At 41.6% G+C, this 25,327-nt stretch overlaps 1 protein-coding gene across 1 annotated transcript in view; it reads right to left on the bottom strand.

The window, feature by feature from the left end:
- The window catches only part of ARID1B (AT-rich interaction domain 1B), a 599,087-nt gene that overhangs the window by 40,485 nt on the left and 533,275 nt on the right, over window positions 1-25,327 (bottom strand). Inside the window, exons 12-15 of the mRNA XM_054969949.1 lie at window positions 24,504-24,610; window positions 23,636-23,794; window positions 14,275-14,484; window positions 9,053-9,257 (exon numbers count right to left, since the gene is read on the bottom strand). Of these exons, the coding sequence (XP_054825924.1) occupies window positions 9,053-9,257; window positions 14,275-14,484; window positions 23,636-23,794; window positions 24,504-24,610 (681 nt within the window). The remainder of the gene's footprint in view (window positions 1-9,052; window positions 9,258-14,274; window positions 14,485-23,635; window positions 23,795-24,503; window positions 24,611-25,327) is intronic.

Below are 25,327 nucleotides of genomic sequence, written 5' to 3'. Positions count from 1 at the left end.
ATTTACAATGTCAATGGATCCATAAACCATTTGAAAAGAAACAACTGCTGACAATTAGGCTAGGCCCTATATATTCTGCAGAATCTATACCTCAGCAGGATTTCATGAATATACAGGAAATGTTTCTCTGTACAAACATTCATTCAAATTTTCTTAAACCATCAAAAAGAACAAACATTCAGAATTTTGCTTAGTTTCCTCCCTTCAGACCCCTGCTCCAATCTTTTTGTATCTTTTATTTTGGAATAAGTTTCCATTTGCCAGGCTTAACCATAATTTCTCTGGTACTAGCACAAACATGTAATATTCGAGAAACGAGAAATGCAGACCATATCAGGGTTGTTGTCTCAGCTGATTCGGTGTCGTTTTCCTGGCCATGTCGGACGTTCCTCTCCGCAGGTCCAGGGGGAACTGTCTGAGCAGCCTGACCGGGCGGTTGACCCGCGAGGGTTAACCCCCAGGACTCCCAGTGAGGGAGCCTGGATCCGGGGCGCCGCGGGAAGAACCCCCTGGAAGTAATGCAGGGGGTAAATTGCCCGCTTGCTCCAACGGAGGCCAGCAGACTTGCGCAGCACCGCATGTGCTGCTGGGCCATGGAGAACGGCAATAAGCAGATTTAAGGTGAAGACCTGTAAGTAAGCGAATCCCTTCTGATTTTTAAGCGTATGCGAAGGATCGGTGGGAATTGAAGCTAAAAAGGCGCAGACTTCTTCCCCTGCACCGAGTTTCGGAACTTAGTTGGTGCCCCCCCCCTAAGATGGCGACGAGAAAGCAGAGCCCAGCAATGAGTAAATCGGTGATGGCGACATTACAGGGGAAGGGGGAAACTTTGGAAGAGTTGGTGAGACGAGCAGTTTTCGATGCTGTGCAGCCCTTTGTAGCGAAACTGAATGAAATGGGGCAAAAGGTTGATTCAGTGGAGAGCGAGGTGAAAGCCATTAAAGAAACAGCGACCGGAGCAGAGCAGTCTGCGCATGAGAACGCAGTACTCATGAAAGCAACAAGTAAGGAAGTGAAGCTTTTGGAGAATCAAATAATAGGATTACAAGTGGACCGTGCCCAAACGGTATTGCGTCTTCAAAATGTAAAAGAAGAGCAAAGTGAAAATTTAAAAGATTTGGTGTCTGGACTTTTGGTGCCATTCTCAAAGGCAACTAAAGAAGAGATAAAAAACGATATTTTGGAAGTCCGGCGGACATCTTCAAAGTATGCAATGAAGCGGCAGCTGCCTCGCGAGATTATTATTGACTTTTCATCTAAGAAGACTCGGGACACCATCTTAGACAATTCGTATAATGTGGACTTGGATTATTTGGGCAATAAGGTTAAAATATTGAAGGATGTTCCATTTTTGGCTCGTAAAAGAAGATTCAAGTATAAAGGACTTGTGGCTTTCTTGAGGAAATGTGATATAAAATATAAATGGCTGTTTCCAGAAGGCGTCTGGTTCAGATATAAAGATCAAACTTACAAAATCACATCGGATGTGCAGCTGACAGACTTTTTGTTCAACCATCAGGAGTTTCAGCAGGAAGAAAGTTCGAAGTCTGAAGGGGAAAGTGGGGGGGAGGAAAGAGCGGGTGCAGCTGCTCCAGCTGCGCAGAGAGAATTGAGACCGAGACGCAAGGGGGGGGGGGGAAGAAGTCCTGATCCTGAAAATAATCTGTATTGTATAAGACCTACCAATCTGATAGCATATTAGAAAGTTAACTTTTAAGAAAAATTGCAGCATGAAGGGAATACAAGACATGTAGTGTAGTGTTTGTTGTTTTTATGTTGATTTTCCCTTTCTCCAGTTCTCCCTTCCCCTTTTTTCCCCCCTTCCCCTTTATACTTTTGTAGTCTTCTGTAGTTTTTTTTATGTTAGATATTAAAAAATAATAAAAAAACTTTAAAAACAAACAAACAAACAAAAGGGTTGTTGTCTCAGCTAAGAGGCCTGGTAAAGTAAACCCGTTCTCTTCTTTTTTATTCTTGGGCCCTGTCCATTGGCTCACAATTGCCATTTTGGAACCAGTTATTGATACATTTAAGTTTGTGGTGTTCTCTTACAATGACAGGCTGTAACATTTGTTTTTTAAAGACATTTAAAAATAAAGCTAGATTTCCATTTTAAGTCTGATAATTTCAGACCACTAATGGGGTTTAAACAGTGGCAATGATAGATAAACATAGTTCAGTTGGATTAAAAAAATACAAAAGTGGATTATTCGTTTTTATAGAATAGTCATCCAAACCTGTTCCAGTATCAGCGCTTTTACCAGAAATAAAGGTCCTGTGTTAGGCATTGATTTGAGCTTACCCTCTTTCTCTCTCCATTTTTGTGGCTCCTACATAAGAAGCTTGCCTTTGCAATCCAGGAAGAGTCATGGTTGGCCATGGATGTCAGTTATTCTAGCTAAAAAAATCAGTTGCCATATTACAATTAATAAAATATCCTGAGGAAAAATGATATTTGTGGTGACTCTCAGCACACTCTGCCAAATATAGCAACCAAAAGGCCACCTTACTAATCATGCAAAGAGAAACAGAAAAAAGCCAATCTCTGAATATCGTACTGTTAATTATATATATAATTATATATATATAAAATCATACAGTGTGATAATAAAATATATTTAGACTCCAATATAATCCAACTGTTGTACACATTGTGGAACCCACTCAAGGTACCTCAGTTCTTAATGGACAGCTGGTATGATGACCTTTTTCTGAGAAAAACATCAATTATCATGAATATTAAATATGGTAGATTATCAATATATCTTATTCTCAACATGGCCCCATCTGTGGAGACATAAATTCCAAGACTGGAGCCATGAATAGACCAGACAGATCTCTCGTCAAACCTAAGAAAAGCTTGTTTTGCTGAAAAATCTGAAATCTAGAAAAATAAAAACCAGAGCCTACATTGGGGGTTAATATTAGAAGCAGCACCTGTACCTTTAAGAAAGGAGATCTCAGTGGCCATTAAAGTTGCCAGCTTCCTTTACCTCCCAAGCAGGGGACTGATGGTTGCACTGCAAGCATATGGGCTTGGTTTTCACATGTGTGCTTTGGAAGCCCCAATGACATCACTCCTGGTTGAAAAATGGAAGCAATGAGGTCTCAGAGGGGGCAAAATCAGCCCCAAACATAGTATTTTTGCTACTGGGCCTCTGGAGCACGCACATGAGTGCCATTTCACCACATGCTCTTGTGGCTCCTGGCCTGCCTCCCCATCCTTTCCCCCCACTGGCCAGGTGAGCAGGGCCAGGAAGCAAAAGTTGAGAATGGGCAATCGCCTGCCCCCTCTGGAGGGCTGGCATCCCTAGGCAACCATAATATCAATAGCCTTCGAACTCTGTTTTCTGGCAGTAAAAGGTAGAAGGAAAGGCCCTTTCTAGGACTAATTTGGCCTCTCAGTTCATGCTTGCTCCCTCCCATTCTGCAAAGAGCATTCATTTGGGCCAGGGCATGTCCAGCAGCAACCACCAGGCAACTTCTTGCTATGCAGTTTGTGCAGCTTAGTCAGTTTCAGTGATGGCTGCTGGATGACTTGATGCTACATAACTTGCCTGGGCAGCCTCTACACAACTTGCATGACTTAGCCAAGCCCAGCAATGGCCACCATACAACTCACCTGAGTGACTTGTTGCTACTGTAGACTTTGGCAACTTGGCCAGTCTTTTCCCAGAAAGAGGTTGCCAGGGGTAGGGAAGAAGGGGAAGATGAGAGCTAGTGTGGTTTAGTGGTTAGGGTGTCACATTAGGATCTGGGAGACCCAGGTTCAAAACTCTAGTCTGCCATGGAAGGTTGCTGAGTGATGTTGGGCTACTCAATCTCTTTCAGACTAATCTACCTCACAAGGGTCTTGTGAGGTCAAAACAGAGGAGAGGAGAATGATGTAAGCTAGTTTGGTTCCCACTGGGGAGAAAGGTGGAGCATACATTAAGTAAATAAATGATAAATAAAGCTGTAGACTGGGAAGGCAGATAACGGTTGGTTAGGGAGTGGGGAGAAGGAAGCAGGGAAAGGGATCTGGGGGCTGCCAGGAAGTGAGAAACAGGACAGAATGTGGAGAAGGGATATAAGGGAATATGAAGTGATCCCTTGCAAGTCATTGTATGTTCCCCACTTGCAATATACAAATATGAAACTTCCTGTAGATTCATATATAACATTTCCAAAAGAATAACACTTTAATAAATGTGAGAATAAATTTTTTCTTTTAATTGTGATAAACTCCTTGTAAACTCACAATTTCCTGTTATATGTATTGTCAAAAGCTTTCACGGCCGGAGAACGATGGTTGTTGTGGGTTTTCCGGGCTGTATTGCCGTGGTCTTGGCATTGTAGTTCCTGATGTTTCGCCAGCAGCTGTAGCTGGCATCTTCAGAGGTGTAGCACCAAAAGACAGAGATCTCTCAGTGTCACAGTGTGGAAAAGATGTTGGCAGATCATTTATATCTACTCAGGAGGGGTGGGGTTGAGCTGAGTCATCCTGTAAGAGTTTCCCAGGGTGTGGAATGCTAATGGCAGGAGGCTTCACTGTATCCTGAGGAGGTTCTTTTGCATATGGATTGGTGCTTGATGTGCTAATCTTCTCTGCAGGGCTATTGTCGGGTGTAGAGTGTTTTGTTAGCCTGGTGTTTTTCAGTACTGGAAACCATGCTCTGTTCATTCTTAAGGTTTCTTCTTTCCTGTTGAAGTTTTGCTTATGCTTGTGAATTTCAATGGCTTCCCTGTGCAGTCTGACAAAGTAGTTGGAAGTGTTGTCCAGTATTATGGTGTCCTGGAATAAGATACTGTGCCCTGTTTGAGTTAGGCTATGTTCAGCCACTGCTGATTTTTCAGGTTGTCCAAGTCTGCAGTGTCTTTCATGTTCTTTTATTCTTGTCTGGATGCTACGCTTTGTGGTCCCATGGGACCACTAACAAAACACTCTACACCCGACAATAGCCCTGCAGAGAAGATTAGCACATCAAGCACCAATCCATATGCAAAAGAACCTCCTCAGGATACAGTGAAGCCTCCCGCCATTAGCATTCCATACCCTGGGAAACTCTTACAGGATGACTCAGCTCAACCTCACCCCTCCTGAGTAGATATAAATGACCTGCCAACATCTTTTCCACACTGTGACACTGAGAGATCTCTGTCTTTTGGTGCTACACCTCTGAAGATGCCAGCCACAGCTGCTGGCGAAACATCAGGAACTACAATGCCAAGACCACGGCAATACAGCCCGGAAAACCCACAACAACCACAATTTACTGTTATATTTTTCGTTTTCAAAATAGGCATGATATATCACTGCTCCACCTTGGCAACTAAAAAACTCATTCAGGTAATTAAACTGAAATCTCTTATTATAAAGAACCAAAAATTAAACTATGTTTAAATCATATAGTAGTCCATATAGTCCAGAATCCTGTTTCCAACACTGGCCAGTCAGATACCACAGGATATGCCACAAACCCAACATATTCCACAGTGATGTCAGGTGGAAACAATTTGTTCAGTATATCAGCAATCTCCCTATCCAGTAACCATTTCACATCTTTGTCATCTTATGTTGCAACTGCTTTCTTTGCTGGTTTTCTGCTTCTGATGTTATTTGCAGTGCGATCCCAATGACACTTTCCTGTGAGTATGCCCCATTCAACAGACTTGAGTAGGATTCTGAGTAGACCTGCTTAGGATTGCTCTATTAAAGACGTTGTTTCTCCTCATGATTCAAGCAATGTATCCCACAAAGCCCATTTTTAGTTGCCTTATTGTTATTTTGCATTTCTTTTTCCAGAGTGGGCTTGACTTCTACTTTCTAATGGGGCCTTCTTGCTTTTTATACTTTCCTTGATTTCATACTCTTCTTTGTTCTGTTTCTGCTATTCCGTCAATGGTATATATATTGGCTGAGCTTCTATTATTGTGGTTTTAAATAATCTCCAAGCATCCTGAAGAGATTATGACCCTGTAGACTCGTTCTTTCAATTTTTTAACTAATCTGCTCATTTTTTGAAGTTAAACATTGGCTACATTGGACTTCCTGGGCAATTTATTGATCATGTGTATGTTGAAACTGACACCCCCTTGTCATTGTTCCCTAGTGGTTTGATCACTTTTACTTACTACACCACATCTCAGGTACCATTCAGGATCAACACTTTCCCTTTAGGCAGCTCTATGACTGTTCTAGGGTGGAGACATTTATTGTTTCTTGAAATTTCTTCTCTGTACTACAATTTGAGCACACTGTTGCTCAATCAATGTGAAGAAGTCCCCCATTATTGTAACAGTCTCCTTTAGCAGGCTTTTTGACTCCCCCTCCCACAAATTGTTCTCAAAACTTGGAGGTGGTGGGGAGGTTACTCCAAGAACTCAGGGTCTCTCTAGATGTACAGGGTTTTAAAGTGTTGGGTTTGGGTTCTCCAGACTGTTAGGTTCCCCACAGCCACAAAACAATTATGGGAAAAGGCTGTTAAAAATAATAAAGGAGAGCTCAAACAGCCTCAGAATGCCACCATGAGGGGAGGAAAGGCTCCTGCCTTATCCCCCAAGCCATTTCCCCATGTCAAAATTGCATAGGTGAAGGGTATTTACCTGTCTTTACTGCTCCATGTGCACAGAATACTCCACCTGAAGCAGCAAAAACAGAGACAACCTGCTGATCGCTATTTTGGAAAACGGCTTGAGGAGGGAGGCAGGAGCCCTTCTTCCCACAGTGGTGACATTTTGAGGCCGTTTGGTCTCTTTTTGTAGAAAAATAGTCATTTCATGCAGCTGTTGTGTGGTTGCAGGGAATCCAAGTTGGGTCCGGGGAACCTGGACCCAACTCTCTAGAAAGCTGCACATTTAGAAACACCCTATGCTACTTTTCAGGCCTGGGATTGCCTTCCACACTAATTCTGTGGTAGAGTTTCTTCTTTTGGTTCTAATTTGTTAAGACTTTTCAGGCAGAGAGCAATATTACCTCAACATGGTCTTCCATATTCTTCTTGTAGAATTTCTTTCCAGGGATGAGTATGCCCCACTGATTCTATCCTATTCTTGGTTTCAGGTATGATCACAACATTAGGCTTTCTTTTACTACTATTACTACAACTACAACTACAACTACAACTACTACAACTACTACTACTACTACTACTACTACTACTACTACTACTACTACTACTACTACTACTACAACAAAGCATTCCAGTCCCTCCATTTTGGCTTGGAGATCTTTAGTATTGGCATACAAATACCAATACACCCTGTTCCTCTTTAAATACTCTTGATATGCACATTTTTTCCATTCACTTTATGAATCTTCTACATAGTGGTGATTTGTTACCAAATGTTCATCCACAGTTTATCCCTTCTAAGACAAGATGACAAATTTTCACCATCATCCATAGGGAAGGAGGGTTTTTTTTTAACTAGAGTCTTCTCCGCTCTTGTTAGGCTAATTTAAATGTTGCTCTATAATATAACACTCTTTCTTTATTTGTTGGCTCATTTGACCAAAGGTCTCAAGCTCAGAACTTACTTAGGTTCAAGAGAAGCTTGTCCCGTCCACAGAAGTGTGCCTTACCCAAGAGTGTTTTCCAGTTCCTAACAAATCTGAACTTCTCCCCCTAACACCATTGTTTCATTCAAGCACTGAGACTCCTCCCCAACCTTTCTAGCTGGCCCTGCGCATGGATCAGGCAGCATTTCTAAGAAAGCTACCCTAGCAGCCTAAATTTAAATTTCCAGAAGTTTCCTAATACCATTAGCACCAACATACAGAAGGACCACTAACTCCTCCCCCATATTACCTAACAACCTATATTCAAAGGACAACTCCTTTGACCTTTGCACTTGACAAGCAAGTCACCATGCTGTCATAGCTGTCACAAACTCATCATCTTCTTATGTTTCTAGTCATACAATCATCCACTACTAGCACTGTCCCTGACCCTGGGGTACAGTCTTAGTGTGAGAGGGAATGGGTCCTTTCTGAGTAATTATCTATACATCTCTCAGTAAGATGCCCTCTTCTCTCAAGACCTTAATTGTACCAAATTTTATTAGAAAAGTGTACTGATTTATCAAATTTTATACATTAATATGTTTTTAGCGCTAAATCTTAAAAGTTTTACTATGTCCCTTATGATGATTAGTTGGGGAGAGCATTTTTACCATCCTTAGTATTATTCTGGGATTAATGTAGGCCATTTCTGAGTAACAATATTAATTTTCCATCAGAAAAATAGCTACTTTTTCTCATCTCTGGGATATCATTTTTCCCATCATAGAACAAAACCTGACTACATAAAAATGGATGGGAAGAGAAGATCTCACTGGAAACATCTTGAGTCCTATTCACACCATGTCTATTTGTTCCTGAGCGTGCATACATTTTGTAAAAAAAAAAAAGCAATATTAAAAGTTGCTCAGCTAATTGCTACCAAACTCTTTGCCATCTTAGTGCATGACAGTATAAAATAGTGTAAATGGAAAGAGAAAGAGAAGAATTATAAAGAGGAATTCAAACAAAAATGGAAGTCCGCTGGAAGGAAGCAAGTATTTTGTTAACTATATACAACTTTAAAATCCAGCAGAATTTTGTTAGTTGAAACTCAAACAGAGCAATATCATAATCACTCACTACACTATGAACATGTAATAAACAAAAGGAAGTCAAATACTGGTTATGTTCACCAGTTTCTCCAGAAAATCTTCAGTCCTTCTATGACTGCTCCTGCTCTTCTGCTTTTCTGCTCCCTTTCAATAGCAGAATTCTCACAGCTTTTAATGGAGCTAGATACCACTGACAAAAAGGTAAGATGAAATGATGAAGGTATAAGTGCTCATGAATGCATATATATATTTATATGTAATTTCCTCTGATGTATTTGCTTATAGAAATTCCCAAAGATTACCAAATTATTACCAGAGATTATTTCAGCTAATTTGCCAAATTCATTAGGAATATTTATGTGTTAGAGACTCAAGAGGTCCATGGTGTCCACGTCCAAGTATCCTTTCACTTAGCACTTTTAAAAAATAAGACTTAAGTTTCTGCATTACTTATCCTTACCAGGAGATGGCGGCTGAATCTTAGGTTGTTTCTTGGTATCTCCAGTGCTGAAGATTTCAGGAGGTGGCTCCTCCCCTCGCTCAATCTTGCATTCAAAAGCAAACAGGTACTGGATGTATTGTTTTTTCAAGGAACTTGCTGCGCTGCTTGAAGTGCCAACATTTAGGTTGGTTGCCAGCTCACGCCACTTCTTATTTTTATTAACCTAGGAAAAATAAACAGCAGAATCAGTGGATTGCAGCAAAGTGGACTGATTAAAGCCAGCATGCATGCGCACTCACACACAAAAACACTTAATGCCTTGGCTTGTTTTTTTATTTGCCTCTTTTAACTAATGCTTATTACTCCCACACTCTGTAATGCACAAACAGCATTTACACTTATAAACCCATTAACAAACCTGCTGATAGGTATATAAAATGCTTTGCTTGTGGAGAGGCGTCTTCTGTCTGGCATTACTTCTCTGTTCCTTGCACTTTTGGGGGGCACGCATTGTGCAAATAGCCAATTTATCTTCTACCTAATGTGTACTTATGCTCTTTGATACACAAATATACATTCAGACTCTAATTACAAAACAGCTTCTAAAAAAAACTAATTGAAAATGGCAATAATCACACTGTCATTTCACTCTTTAGGTCCTTTAACACTGATATAAAAGTCAATTTTTCTTCCAAAATAGCCACCAGATGAAGGATTATTTAGCCAATAATTCCTGATTCAAGAAAGCCTTCTAACAAATGTCGCACTGTTGGAATGCACCACACAAAACTAAAAACTATGGTTCTAGGGCTACAAATATTATACATTTTCATACAAAGGGAAAATATATACGCGTATTTTTCTTGCATATGGAAACTGCAGCATGCAACAACTTTCAGTATATGTGACAAATTAGAAACTGGGCCATTTTTCTCATATGACGGCATATACTATGTTCAAAGAATATAGTCATTTTCATAAATATTTAGCATGGAGCAGTGTATACTTGAAATACTAAATAATTTTCTTTACAGTACTTTTGTGGGTTTCAGTCAATGGTACAAATCCAAGTATTCTTATTGACAGAAATTAAATGGAATACACAGTCCTTGATATAAACTATTGCAAGCTTGGTTATACGTGGTACGGAACATACTATGTGCAGTGTTGGTCTGTAAATAACATTAGCTGTCAAAAAGAACTGGACTACAGATCCTGCGCACCTTTACTTCAAAACAACTGTCACTGACTTCCATGGCACATGTGTGCAAGCCAGTGTGTTCTGTATTACAACTTAGATCAGCCTATTGCTTCAAACTGCACTGGTTTCTGCATCAAGCTGTTAAAAGTTTCATCCTACTGTATGAGCCAAATTGAATTTTTGAGTCATATACTGATCAAACTTTAACCAAAATAGTTATTTTTTTGTTATTCCACATTGGCTGTCAAAGACATTAGTGTAGATGTTGTTAATAATGATATACCAGCCGAAGAGACACTTAGGCATTTATGCTTATTAAAGCCAAAGGAATAGTAGTCCTTAAATAAAACTGTAAAACAGTTTCAATAATAGCTATCTAAGAGCAGAACTGTCCATATCTTAGATATAACTGATATATCTTGCAATATTCCAGGGGCTAAATGTGAAAATGACTTGATTAACTTCTACTTTTGACAACTGTCACCCTTTTCCATAATCCATTGTGTCAATATAATTAGCACTAAATACATAACCAAATACTACTTTGTGCACACAAACCTTCCTCCATATACTCTAAAATATTTTCAGGGATTTAAAAACATGCCTACCAATGTCAAATGTTTACATTAATGGTATAAAAAGTAGGTCACCATTTCATATCACCATAAAATTTGCAACATCAGCAGTTACTGTATACCTACATACTGTGTGGCTCAATGGGTAAAGATCATATGGGAGAAGTACAGAGGCAGTGTCTTCTTCAGACAAACCTATACTGAAATCCACATCCTATAAAAATCAACCAGTGGGTTCATTTCTTGCTCCCCAGATAGCATATTTTAGTATAGTCAAGATTTTGGGTTTTTAACTTGTACGTTTTATCCTATCATGAAGGCTTGAAGTAGATTGAATATATGCCACAGGCCATGCAGCCCATGGGAGGTGGAAGAGCACATGGCAGGACAGCCACCATTACCAGTCCTGGTAGCTCCCAGCAGCCTCTGAGCAGAGCAGCATGATGCCTGCAGTTAAAGTGCCTAGTTAGTCAATCAGCAACAGGCTCCCTAGGCCTGGGAAGGGATTTCCCACTGGCAGGTTGGGAAGCTAGAGTCTTCCTTCAGCTGCCAGCTTGGAGGAAAGCACAGAGCCTCTGGCTCTTGGCTCTTCAATGGGCTGCAGGAATGGAACAGAGTAAGGAGCAGCTACTGGCAGGATGGGACAAGCCGCCTGCGGAGCGGACATGTGGAATGAGGCCATTTCAGGTGCATTGGAAGCCTGGCAGGTGATATGAGTGCCCAATGAAAGGCAGTGTGCTTTCTTCTCCTTTTCTTGCCTTCTCTCTCCTGAGCTTCTTTGAGCATTTTGAGTAAGATGCATCCTGAGGAATGGGGGCCAGTGGCTGGATGCAGCAGTGGTGCAACTCCACATCATGAGGCAGCACATCACCCAGCAAGTGAGGTGGCCCCAAGAGCATCCTAGCCACTGCAGGAAGTGCCCACCCAAACTGTTGCCATGCTGGGGAGTCCTCTGGGCATGGGGTGGGACTGGAAGCACCAATAGTGGGAGGCAGGCAGGATGAAGTGAAGAAGGAGGAGGTGCAGTAGAGGCAGGAGCAGCTGCCCTGGACTCAGCAGCACCTGCCCAGCATTTGAGCTGCGTCCAATACAGCCTTGGGCTGGGTGCTGTTATGGAGAGCTTTGCCTACAGTGGCGATATTGATGTGTGAGTTGAGTACCTTGATGCCTCCTGCAAAATTTCCCCCCATACCCAATGCTCTATGCATCTCCAGCCTCTTCTTTGCATTCAAGATCCTCTCCTGCAGCTCTTACATCCTTTACAGGGAGGCAGGGTAATGATCCCAGGTAACATGCCCTGAGCCAGAGGGCTATGGTGGTTCTGTGCATGCTCCTTAACCACACTGGGAAAGAGATCCCAGCCCCCCGCCCTGGTTCATTGACAGGGTGGGAGAGATTTATTTCCCATAATAGAGGTCTGACTCTTGAAGCCTTACACCGTCAAAATCTTGTTGGTCTCTAAGGTGCCTCTGGACTCAAATCCTGCTACCCCATAAGTTTCTCATTTCCCCTAACGGGCTGTTTCAAGTGCCCTCCCGCTTTCTATTATTCCTCATGCTTCTTGTTTCACTCCACTTAAAAAGCGCCTCAAGTAAACAGACTCATGTTGTAGCAAATACAACACCTCATGTTGTAGCAAATACCTTGCTACAACATAGTTAACTTAACATGGCACATGTATAACATAGTTAAAAGGATACTTCAAGGGCCAGTCACATTTTATGGTGGCTTTCATGTATACACTGTGGGAATCCAAGTGGCCACTTCTGAACACATTGCCAGGCAACATACAAATGTGTATAAGGTAGCTGTAATTTGAGCAACTGTTGAGGCTCAAAAAAGTGCTGCTGAATTCACGGTGGCCTTGCTGGAAGTATAGACTGTCCTCCCTTCATGTGGATACACTGGATCACACAAATGCCACCTCCGTACAAGCACCAGCCAGTTGTGTGGCCATTAGGAGCCTCTACACTCCTGTACCAGTTGCATGGAGACCCCAGACATTTCTATAATGAAAAAGCCCCTAGTCAATTTTAGAAATGAAGAAGATACAGTGGGCTGAGGCATCACTTATGCATGACTAGCTCAAACTTGGCTGAGAAAATGGAAGCTGAGGAACAACTAGATAGAGGAAACATTGAATGTGAAGGATAAAAGTTAAAATTTATAAACTGATTTCATTAACTTGCCAAATCTACAAATGGAGTGAATGCAAGGCTCTGGGCTAGGCCTGGATTACTCTGGGCAAGGGTTTCCAGCTCCAAGTTGGGAAATTCCTGGAGATCTGAGGGGTGGAACCTGGAGAAACCTGGAGAAAGTGGGGTTTGGGGAGGGAAAGCAACTTGGTATGGCATAATTCCATAGAGTCCACCCCTCCCCCCCCGCCCCAGTAGCCATTTTCTCTAGCTCAACTGATCTCTGTAGCCTGGAGACCAGTTGTAATTCCGGGAGATCTCCAGCCACTACCTGGAGGCTGGCAACCCTAAGCTCACTCAAAGAGACTGTGAGAGCCTGTCATGGTTTATAGTGGCAATAGGGTTGCCAGGCCCCCTCAACCTTTCAGTGGGGGATTGGGGCCTTACACTTATGTGCAGGGGTGGGGAGTGTGCATGCACAAAGCACGTGCGCACTCCTGCAAGCGTGATGATGTCACTTCTGGGAAGTGACATCATCACGCCGTCCCTGGGAGCGTGCCCACGCTCCACAGGGGCCCGGATTGGGGACTCTGCAGAGTGCAGAAGCACTCCTGCCCTCCACAGCAGCCCAAAACATGCCTGTTTCGGCCCAGATTGAGCTAGTTTCGGGCCCGTTTTGGTGTGGATCAGGCCCATTTTGAGCCGCTGCAGAGCGCGGGAGCGCTCCTGCACTCTGTAGCAGCCCGAAATGGGCCCAATCTGTGCCAAAACAGGCCCGAAATGAGCCTGATCTGGGCCGAAACGGGCATGTTTTGGGGTGCTGAGGAGGGCAGGAGCGCTCCTGCGCTCCACAGTGGCCCCAATCCTGGCCTGATCCAGGCCAAACAGGCCCAGTCTGGGAAGTTGCAGCACATGGGAGTGTGCAGCGCCACAGGGGAGCATGCACAGAAGGTGTGCTCCCCCCACTGGCATCCCTAAGTGGCAAAAACAGCATCAAGATTTGCTTTGCCCTGTCTCCCTCTCCTGTGTTGCAGAGGCACACAAGGAGTAACTCAGGCCCAGGCCTCATCACATGTTGCTTTCCTCCAGGATGCAGTACACAAAATCAAATTCAGTAAACAAAATCCTATACCATTATAATAGCTGCCAGAACAATGTAGCAGATCCCTTCAGTTTAACACAATTTTCTCTTCAGCCTTTTTTTTTTTTTACTTTACTTAGTAAAGTTAAAACTGACATTAATTCCAAGGTTCATTTTCATTATTGCCACTCTTTTCTACTTGCAGGGATGGATTTGCAATATTAAATGATCAGAAAGCAGTCTCTTACCTGAGCTAAACCTCCAATCTCTTTAACACAGGCATAAAGCCTAAAAAGATCTAGTGGCTTCTTGCCTACAGCAGGCAGACTGGCTACAGGGGTACCCCTTTCTTCCATGAAGTTGAGGTAGCGATCCACCCATATTTTACGCTCTAGTTCATTTCCCAGCTCATACATTTTTGTGATCTTTTCTCCTGTTGTACTGGAGGAACTTGACTTCTAAAGCAAAGACATATCAAAACAAGAGTTGGGGTCGGGACAAGAAGAGGAAAGATAGTAAGAAATTTACAACACTGACAAAGAGAGGATGTTAAACAAACTAAAGCTATCACACAATAGTCAGGAATGAAGGCTACTAGTTCAGGCACAAACAATACATTCTGTCCACATGCTGCAGATTATTTGATTTCTAAAACAAAAGGGCCCAAACTCCCTATTTTATTATTTTCGTGTATCAACTATTAGGCAAACTTTGGATCTCAGAAGGCAAGTTTCTGATGATGCCTCAGTTTAAGGCGTTTTTTACTGAACTACGTGACTTACATATAAAACACAAGGAACCTTTGAAACAGAAAGATCACTCAAAGTTCTATGTTCAAACAAAAACCACAAAAAACAAGAGAACAGCTAGAAAAAATCATACCATTTGAGAAATAAGAAAGGGGCAAGATTAAGCCTGACCTTCAAATCTTGGACAACTTTAAAGGGCCCCTTTCCTGCTGCTTGCAAGCGGCAGGTCCCATTAAACTATCAGCTGGCAGGTGGCGGGGGGGATCCCCCCACTGCCAGACAGCTGATAGTTTAAAGGGCCCTTTCCTGCTGCTTGCAAGTGGCAGGAAAGGGCCCTGTAAATGGCCCAAACCTCACAACCCCCAGCCCCAGCCCCCCACCCCTGCTTACCTTGGCTCTGCTGCTGGGGAGGTGGAGGCCGTAGCCCAGCAGCAGCGGCTCCGGCCTTCTCTACCACCGTGTGGGCCTGCGGCCTCCTTCCCCTCCTCCTGCAAGGGGTGGGAAGGCCCTTTTTGCCTCCTCCTCCGTCCTGCGGGCTCGTGCCGTGGCGGAGGCCAGAAATGCCCTTCCCACCTCTCAAATGGCCGCTTTGGCAGCCGTTTGAGAGTGGGAAGGCCCTTTTCGGCCCGCACAGCAACGGAGGAGGCCAAAAATGCCCTTCCTGCCCCTCACAGGAGGGGGGGGGGAGGCTGCTGGCCCACAGGACAGTGGAGAAGGCTGGAGCCACGGCTGCTGGACCGCAACCTCCACCACCCCAGCAGCAGAGCCAAGTTAAGTGGCAGGCTGGGGTGGGGGGCTGGGGTTTGTGAAGTTTGGGCCGTTTAAACAGCCCTGCCACTTGCAAGTGGCAGGACCCTTTAAACTATCAGCTGGCAAGTGGCGGGGGGGGGGGGTCCCCCGCTGCCTGTCAGCTGATAGTTTAAAGGGACCTGCTTAAACTGGCCCTTTAAAGGGCCAAGTAAGTGGGTTGGAGGGGACAGGGGCTAAGTGGGGGGTGAGGGGTGGGTGGGTGAGGGTGCTTGGAGGAAACCCAGCCCCCTGAATCACTTTGGAATGCTCCGAATCTTTACAGAGCATTCTGAAGCGATTCAAATATCTGAACCCGAAGCGGCTTGCTGCTTCAGCTTTTGGGTATTTCCGAATGTTTTTCCTGCTTCGGGTAAACCTGAAGCAGGAAACCCAAATATTTTTGGTGTGCACACCTCTACATTATACCATTACTTAAGGGTCTCGTTTAGCCTTCTAATTTAAATTCTCTTTCGAATTTATGAAACCTTATCTGGCCTGGGTCTTTCATATGTTACATACTACCTTTCCCCTTTTGTGTCAATGGTATGCCAAATATATGTGAGAAAAACTCTTAAGAGGATGTTCATGGTAGCTACCTGACAATTGGAGACTTGCCAAAGTTTGGTCCTATTTGCTGTATGACTTCCTTGCCATTTACTAGATGGAGTATACTGGAGCTGGGTCATGGGATTGTGGAGATGGCGACTTTAATCTGGATCTGATTTTGTGAGCTTTTAAGGCTGGTGAATAGTTATTCAGCACTTGTATTTAGGTATATTGTAATCTACCGTGTACCCATGAAAATGGACTGCAAATACATGAATAAAATGGATGCCATAAGCATTATTTACACAGAAAAAGTGACTCTCCAAAAGCTCAACTCAATACTACAAAACAGTGAAACAAGAATAATGATTAGATAATCAGATGTAGTGAGTAATCACAAAAATTATTATTCTATGGTCACAGTTAATACAGCCTTTGCTTTATACAAAATAAGGAACATGAAAGAGTTTTTTGATTTTCTTGTACAATCCTGTCCACTGGACTCTGTGCTTTGCTGTCATAATATCTAGGAAGAGCTTTAAACTGCAATCTGATTTCACCCGGACAGAATTTTGCAATCTGATGTCACCAGGACAGAATTTTGTTCCACAAAGTTCCTCTGTAATTTAAATTACAGGGAATACTCAGCATGGGAACTTTAAAGTAAATTTTCTTACTCTGAATGAGGTTTTCAAAGGGCTTATTTATTTATCCATTCATGGAATTTATATTCTGACTTTCTGCCAAATCAGGGTTAGAGTCAAAGACTCCATTGCTTAAGCAATCATGTATTCTGTGCAGTTCCCACTTGAGATACAGCTTCCTCACTGGATCTTATACTGCTCTTGAGGTTCTCTTGATCCTCAGGGAGAGGGGACAGCATAAGAAAGGGGAGGCAGGAAAATCTGTGAGTGGAGCTCCTGTTTGTAATTCATAAGATCTGACCCCATGTTTGAATATCAGCTAGTGACTTGCAAACTGATAATGTGACAGGCAAGGAAGTTCAGATTTAGAGCCATATCTCTATTAGAGATGGGCACAAATCTGAATACAAACCAAAAAAACCCACGAACCAGCCTGGTTCGTGGTTTGCGAACCAGTGGTCCGTGGAAGCTCGTTTCCACGAACTTCCATGAACTGGTCTACTGGTTCGTTTGGTTTGTTTTAAAGGGCAATGCCCCCTTCCATGCCACTGCGAAGCAGCAAGGAAAGGGGCAGTTTAAATGGCTTGGAGCAGCGGGAAAATGGCCATTTAAACTTTTCCTGCTGCTTGCAAGCGGCAGAGCCCTTTAAATGGCCCAAAGCCCACAAACCCCAGCCCCCACCCCAGCCCCCACTTACCTTGGCTCTGTTGATGGGGTGGTGGAGGCTGTGGCCCAGCAGCAGTGGTTCTGGCCTCCTCTACTGCCCTGTGGGCCTGCGGCCTCCTCCCCCTCCTCCAGCAAGGGGTGGGAAGGCCCTTTTCGGCCTCCTCTGCCCCCATGCAGGCCCGCAGAGCAGCGGAGGCTGAGAAGGGCCTTCCCACCCCTCAAATGGCCATGGAGGCCAAAAACACCCTTCCCACTCCTCGCTGAAGGAGGAGGAGGAAGAGGCTGCGGGTCCGCAGGGTGGCGGAGAAGTTCGGAGCTGCTGCTGCTGGGCCACGGCCTCCACCACCCCAGCAGCAGAGCCAAGGTAAGTGGGGGGCTGGGCCTGGGGCAGGGGCCTGGGGTTTGTGGGCTTTGGGCCACTTAAAGGACCGTGACGCTTGCAAGAGGCAGGAAAGGGCCCTGTAAATTATCAAATGCCCTTTTCCTTGCCGCTGCTAAGTGGCCGGAAAGGGGTATTTAAACCCCATGAACCGTTTCATGAACTTGCCCCAATTCGTGGTGGTTCCTGGTTCCTGGTTCGTGAAAATGTCACGAACCACGAACCGCGTGGTTTGTTTTTTTTGTGATCTGTGCCCATGTCTAATCTCTATACTGCTGTGAGGACAAGGGATATCCACTGGTGAAGTAGCATTTACAAGTCTGTTGTGCTAGTCCTGCATTTGGAGTTGGCTAGTGGCACAAAAACAAATTAAGGGTGGTTGAATCCTATCTAGGAATTCTGGGATTGCTCTCAACATGTAGGTTTTACTTTTTTGGTAACTCTGGAGATGCAAAAAGACTTTTAAAGCAGTATATACATATTAAATAGAAAAAAACCAACTCCTACATGCACGGACTGAATCTACTTTCTTTGTGACTGTATTAATGCCGTGGTATTCTTTCTCAATTTCCAACCTGAAAACTATTCTGCTAATTCCTTACATTGGCAGGACACTAACAGCATGTCGTCCAAAATGAAGATCATCCATGAACATTAGCTTCTTACAGAGTGAAGTATACATTATAGAGAGCCACAAAGATCCTTTGGCTGAAATAAGGAGGGGCTGGAAAAGAGCCATTAAATATGAAGACTGAGGATGAGGTGGGCTTAGACACTTCATGAGCTATAGTAATTATTTCCAATTATGTAACATCATGTATAATATAGCGAAAGGTAAGCTCTTCGGAGCCCCACTGGTTTCATGGGTGAGTTACAAATAAGTTTTAAATCTCTCAAGGATGTTTGGGGAGACTGTGTCCATTTTTAAAAACTAAGTCATCATGTCATCGAAGTTTTTTACTTCTCATTTATTCACAGAAATGTTTCCTACATATAATACTGTATGATAGCCTCTGAAATACAAGCTTTTCTAAAATCTTATCATATTTTACTAAAAATTATCACCAGCACTGAATTTGGTTTAATACATACATATGGAGAGGTGCAATAAACGAGTGTCTTGACAAAACTCACATTGCACTGTGTGTGTAAAATGCCATTAAGTTGTAGCTGACTTATGGCGACCCCAGAAGGTTTCCAAGGCAAGAGACAAATAGAGGTGGTTTCTCATTGCACATCCCTATATAGCTATTCTGGTTTTCCTTGGTGGCCTCTCATCCAAGGGCTGACCCTGCTTAGCTTCTGAGATCTGACAAGACTGGGTTAGCCTGAGCCATCCAGTCCATATTATACCGTTTAGCTGTATTTGCTGAATTTAAAATTATATAATAAACTTTTTCATAGATCATTTTTTAATAAGGCAAACAAGAGATCTAAATATTACACATTCTTCTGGAAAAAGGAATTTAGGGATAAGCATTGCAACTTTGAGCAGTAACTCAATTGATTTATTGTCCTGGAAGAACAAATTAAACTGAGTAACAACAGTGCTGTTAATTAATTTTTATATTTTCTCAGTTGTGATGTCACATGATCTATAAAAGCACAAATACTATCTCTGTTTAAGACAACTCATAATAATTTTTCACTTTGCCGCCATACCAAATGCCTATTACAAGAAACATTCAGACTTAATGGCCAAACAAAGGCTTTCAATTTTAAAGTGTGAAATGTTTTTTCTTATAAAGCTGTATCATCAAAGGAGGAAAGTAGTTTACAGTCTTTTCTTTGTCTAGCACTTGTACTGTCTATATAAACTCGCTTTTCAACAAGATGGCAAGAGGCCACAAAGTGACAACATAATCTGAAAACACCACAATTTACAGAAGGCAAGGACTTCTCACTGCAGGAGCTTTCTGACTGTCAAGCTCTGTTTAAGTGGGTACAATTTTCTTCTAAAATGAAGTATTAACTTTGGAAGAATAAGGAGAAATCATCCCATAAAGGGCTTCAGTTTCTATTGTATGCATCCTACAGCTAAAGACATTAAAATTTTACATTTTGCACATGGTAGTGCTTAGCCAAGCACAAATTGTGTGGCCTGGGACATATTCTTCCTTAAAAGGAAGTTTTATGTGTGACAGGTCTAGGATTTAGTATACAGTAAGATAGATAAACTATGGACTAAAGACAATTCAACAGTCAGTGGTGGAATAAATAGTAGAAAATAGTAATAATAATATATCTGTTTTTGTGGAAATATAAGTGATTACTTTCTTTTAAATAAAGTAATAATAGTAATTTAAATAATGTAATAATTCATGCTGGTAAAAGTTAGCCAAAAGGGTTGATAAAAGAAGACTTTTGAAACAAGATGATCTAACAGTCTGTCATTTGTATATGTTATTGTGGATGTCAAAAATGGAGAGAGTTGACTGTCACAAGGGAATTTTTTTCTTTTTAATTTTAAAGGGAGTATTGACAATCCTGCATGCATCTGGTAAATGTCCAAAATTATGAGGTAATAGTAGTGTACGTTGATAGTAATAATTTTGTGACTACATAAATTCAAGCCTCTGTATATATCTGAACATTTACCAGATGCATGAAGGACTGTCAACATTCCCTTGTGACAGCCAACATATTGGCTATTCATTGGAATATATTTTACTAGAGAAACACCCACTCTGATGGGCCAGAAGAGTGATAAAGAAGAGCCTGTGCATTGCAGGGATCTTTGGTAAGAAGCAAAGAACCTTTTGAGTAAACTGGAATATGGTGGAGTCTTAGGAGCTAGCTTTGATATACATTGGTGATACCTCTTATGAAGGGTGCGAGTGCTTTCATTAGCGCAGAAACACTTTCTCAATCATACATTTTACTACTTTCTTGTTTATGTAGATACTTGCTAGATATTAACTGATTTTCATACCAGCAGAACTGCAGATAGCCAGCTGGTATCTCTCCATAAATAACATAACATAAATAAAATAACATAGTCCAGTAAATGAACTTTCTCCTTCTTCAATTTGCAATACACAATCCAAATTAATAATTTTATAATACAAGGATATGTTGGAGGCCCATGAGAAATCACAGGTATGTGTGTGGAAATAAAAACCATTACATTCCCCTGTCCTAATCCAATCCAGGAAATTGTAGGTTCTTAGAGCCATAGTAGAGTTGCCAGGTCCCTCCTGGCAACTGACAGGACATGGAGGGGGGGGAGACAAATGATACTTACCCCTCTCTTTTGCTATCTTTTGGCTGATTATTAAAGAATTGGCCATGATGCAACATCATTGCTTCTGGGTTGCGCCAGAAGTGACATCATTGACTGGGGCTGCATGCATGTATGCTAATTTCTCTGGCCTGCCTCCTCCCACATGGACCCATTTCCTGGGATTGCCTCACCCACTGATCAGTTGGCGATTGGTGGGCAGAGGCAGGAATTGCCAGGAGATTGCCTGACATTGGCGGGAAGCAAGGCTAATTATTAGGCTAATTTTGCTATATTTCTTTTTTTCTTTCTTTTTAAAAAAGCCAATGTTCAACTGGTTCTAGAATGTACTCTGCTACAAATTCTTCCAGAACTTTAATCTGACCAAACAGTTGACAGGATTTGGGGGTAACTGCTTAAATATCAGCCACTTTAATATAAGACAGCTATCTGTCTTAATTATCTGATTGATATAAAGGTACGTGGTAGCCTGATAATCTCTAGTAATAAGTAGATTCACACCAGAGACTCTAATTTGCTTCCTGGGAATAATTTTCATTGAAACCAAAGGATTAGGGTGAAAGGTGGACAGGACACATAACCTGGATTCTTTACATTTTCTAGTTTCCTACAACTTTTAAACTGAATCCAATATAGGAACATGTACAATAAAAGTCTTAAAATGTTTTTAAAGAGCTATAACTGAAATAATGACTGGAGGAACTAAATTGAAAAGAGTAAGGTAATTCTTCCCACCTCCTTGAACCAAAAATCTAAAGTGGTCCTCTTTAATTTACGGGGAAACAAAACATGCATTTCTAACAGGCTCCCTGGGGATGATGAATAACAGCTCAGAGAACTAATGAATACATATTTTCTCCCCTAAGATGTTCTGTACTTCCAAAAGTCTTGAAAAAGAGTGACAGCGTATGCACTTAATATCTCCCTTTACCCATTTAGAAAAATACCCAAATTGCAATAAAAGTCTATGACCAGTTTGTAGAATTTCTCATTAAAACATGCACATTCAAATACAGCCATTTTTAGAGGGAAAACCACCAGATGCCTTCTGAGACTCAAAGTTTGTTTGAAAATTAGGTTATCAATTGTTCTTTGTCTTTCCCTACAGATTGTCAGCATCCAGAGTTCCTTGCTATCATGGTTAAAGCTTTCACCAGTGCAAAGGGCTTTGAGAAAGAATTCCACAAAACTCTCTTAATTATATATATTACTGAGGGTCTTTTGTGTCAATCTTTTATGTAATTTTACCCATCCTGGAAAAGCCTAGCAGCCTGAGAAGCAATTTGACTGGGAAGGCTAAATGTTTTGGGTCAACCAAGTCTTTTCATCATAATGTGCCAAACCAGACATTAGTTAACATGAGTTTGTTACTGAAAGTAGCAGCCATGGTTATAGCTCTCCAATTCTCCTACATAATTTAATACAATTTAAATGTCTTGACACTGCACATTCCTCTGCCAATGAAAGCTCATGTTATGGAATAGGGTGAGGGAATATATGCTGTGGCAGCAGGAAAGGGGAAAGTTTACTAAACAGTAGAGATGGGAGTAGCAGACATTAGAGTGTCATTTTTGGAGGCTGTCACATGTTTATCATAATATCTAGCTTGGCTCAAATGCTCATCTAGTTAAATCAGAGGCTAAAATGTTTCTGGAAGATCCTGAAGAGGTAATCACACCTTACTTTGTTTTCCTTTCTTGCCCTTTGACATATTCTCTTCTGGTAGTATCCTGGTGAAAATCAGGGATTAATTGAGAATACTTTGCTGTGCTTACTGAATACTGTAATAGATGAGAGGGATTTTCCTCTCGTCATACTGTCAGCAAAATGACCTTTAAAAAAGTATTTCTTTTTGTAAGTTAATAAAAAATAGAAAAATTAAGCGAATTGTGAGTTTATATTATAAAACTTTTGGCATTTTAGGAATAAACAGTTTCTAACTATGATGTTGTCTCAAGGGTACATTTAGATTTTTCATGTGTGAATAAATGCTATTTGGAAAGATGTTTTAAAAAATTAATATTCTTTAAACGTACTTTAACTTGCACAATACTTCTATGAATGCAAATATGCATAGTTATTAAGAAATTAAAACTGTACAGAACTGTAATTCACACTACATCTCATAATTTCTCAAGAATTTACCCTCTGTTTTTAGAATATATTCTTAATAACTAAGAGGAAAAAAACATTTTGCAAAGAGTTTGGACCCAGTAACAGAGACATAGTCCTCATTAACACAGTTAGCATGCTCTGTAAGCTTATGCATTATGAGAAACATGTTTTCTTCACAACATCTGCTGAATTACATGAAAAGCAAACTTTTGTGATATATACCAGATTACTTCTTTCAAAATTTGGGTTCAACCAAATTTTGCCCTCAGTTAGGCCAGAGCAGTTCTCAGCTAAAGCTAAGCCAAAAAAGGATGAGCTACACATACATAACTCAGGGCAGAATTTAGCCTCTTCTGCATTACAATCAAAGAAAATCATTTAGTGGATAAATAATGAAGAAAAGAATCTACAAAACAAACAAGCAAGCATTAAAATATAATTAAGTACAAAAAAACAAAAACAAAAGCCAGAGCCACTTACAGGGCTTGATGGAGTCTTTGGCCAGCCTGGGCTGCCAATGCTATCACTTTCATCTCCATGAAATGAGGAGATGCTAGCAGAACTTGGGGACATTGGGGAAGGGACTGGTAGGTTGCCTGGGGTTGGGGGCTGAGAAATACCCTGAGAGCTGTAGCTATCCTGTGGTAGAGGAATAAAAAAAGGACAAAGGCAGGGCAAACTTTATTAAAAATGAAAAAATACATCCAGTTTAACAGACTGACCAATTTTCTTTAATTGTATAAAGTTTAAACAGAGAGAGAGAGACAGAAAACACACACACACATAACTATATAATATATAGTAGTATTAAAATAACATTGTTAATATAATTTGGAAAGTTTGCTGGATGCTTGGCTATGCCACCATGCTTCCCTCAAGCTAAAATGGAGTGTCAAGCATGGGTTTCCCGTTATGAGATAAAAGGAAAAAAATAAAGCTGTTCACCTTATTTTTATCAAATAAGGCAGGAAAGCAAATCATTAAAGTATGCTGCTGCTGCTGCTGAAACGGCCAAAACAGGAAGCTATAACTGAAGTAGAGAAAAATGGTTGGAAGTATCAAGACCAAAGTAAGATCAATTTTCCCCACCCAGCAGCTTAGCGGAACCGCCACGCAAATTTCTGCTTAGATTTCTTTGCCCCCGTGCGTTAAATGCCGTAAGAACTAGTAACTTTCAGATCCGTACATGAAGGGAAGAAAAAAAAAAGAAAAAAAAGATTGCACGTGAATGGAGAAGAGCATGCAGGATATATCAGAAAAACGGCAGGCTCAAATCAGAGAATGAAAGTCAATATATAGCAGAGTACTGCTGTGCCAAACCACCACCACATGCAGTGAAAGGAAGTACCTTTTTGTTCTCAGGCTGAGGAGGCCCCTCTTCTTTCCCATCTGGTTTGAGAGATATGGGTAGTTTGGACTCTCCTGGAGTCATCATATCTGCAAGACCCATAGGTGCTAATTGGGAACAGGAGATAGAGTTCAACATTAAGCGGTTGGTTTCCTCCGGTCCAAAATTAATGTGTCAACAAACAATGCCCCACCTCTTCATGGGTATCTTTAGTTCTTTTATCATCCAGCAATAACATTTCGAATATACGTTATATGTGTCATAGGGGGAAAAAGTTTTCAAATCAGTGTATCACCAAAGCCATTTACAAACCTGAAAAAACGTTTTTAAAGTATAATATTTTTACAAATTATTACATGATTCACTTTAAATACTTAGAGCAACATAAGCCCAAATTATTTATATCTGCCTGCTAATGCTGAAAATGTATGACTGTCTTCAGCAGGCATCTCTTTGATTTGTTGACAGGCAAAAATATTTTATTTTTACATTCATAATCACAAGAATCAGTCAATACTTGAGTTTTCATTTTACGTATATACTCAGCTTCCTGATGACAAAGAGTCATACTCCCTATTGGAATGTGAATGCAATTACTTATCGCAGATTAAAATGGGACCTCAGCAACAAGTCCAAGGGAGATTTTGTAGTCATCAGGAGCAGCAACAGAGAGACAATGGGCAATTTTTGTATATCCTCTGGTGGAACTGATTTCTCTGGATTTTCCCTCATTGTTCACATCTATTTGGATGTGTACTATATTAGCCGAAACCAGCTGGGGACCCACAAGAACTTGCAAGGGGCATCTCAAGCCCCCATTGCTT

The sequence above is a fragment of the Eublepharis macularius genome, chromosome 1 (genome assembly GCF_028583425.1).
Source record: "Eublepharis macularius isolate TG4126 chromosome 1, MPM_Emac_v1.0, whole genome shotgun sequence".
Lineage (NCBI taxonomy): Eukaryota > Metazoa > Chordata > Lepidosauria > Squamata > Eublepharidae > Eublepharis > Eublepharis macularius.
The sequence above is the reverse complement of the archived record's forward strand: the minus strand, read 5'-3'. Positions and strand labels throughout refer to the sequence as shown.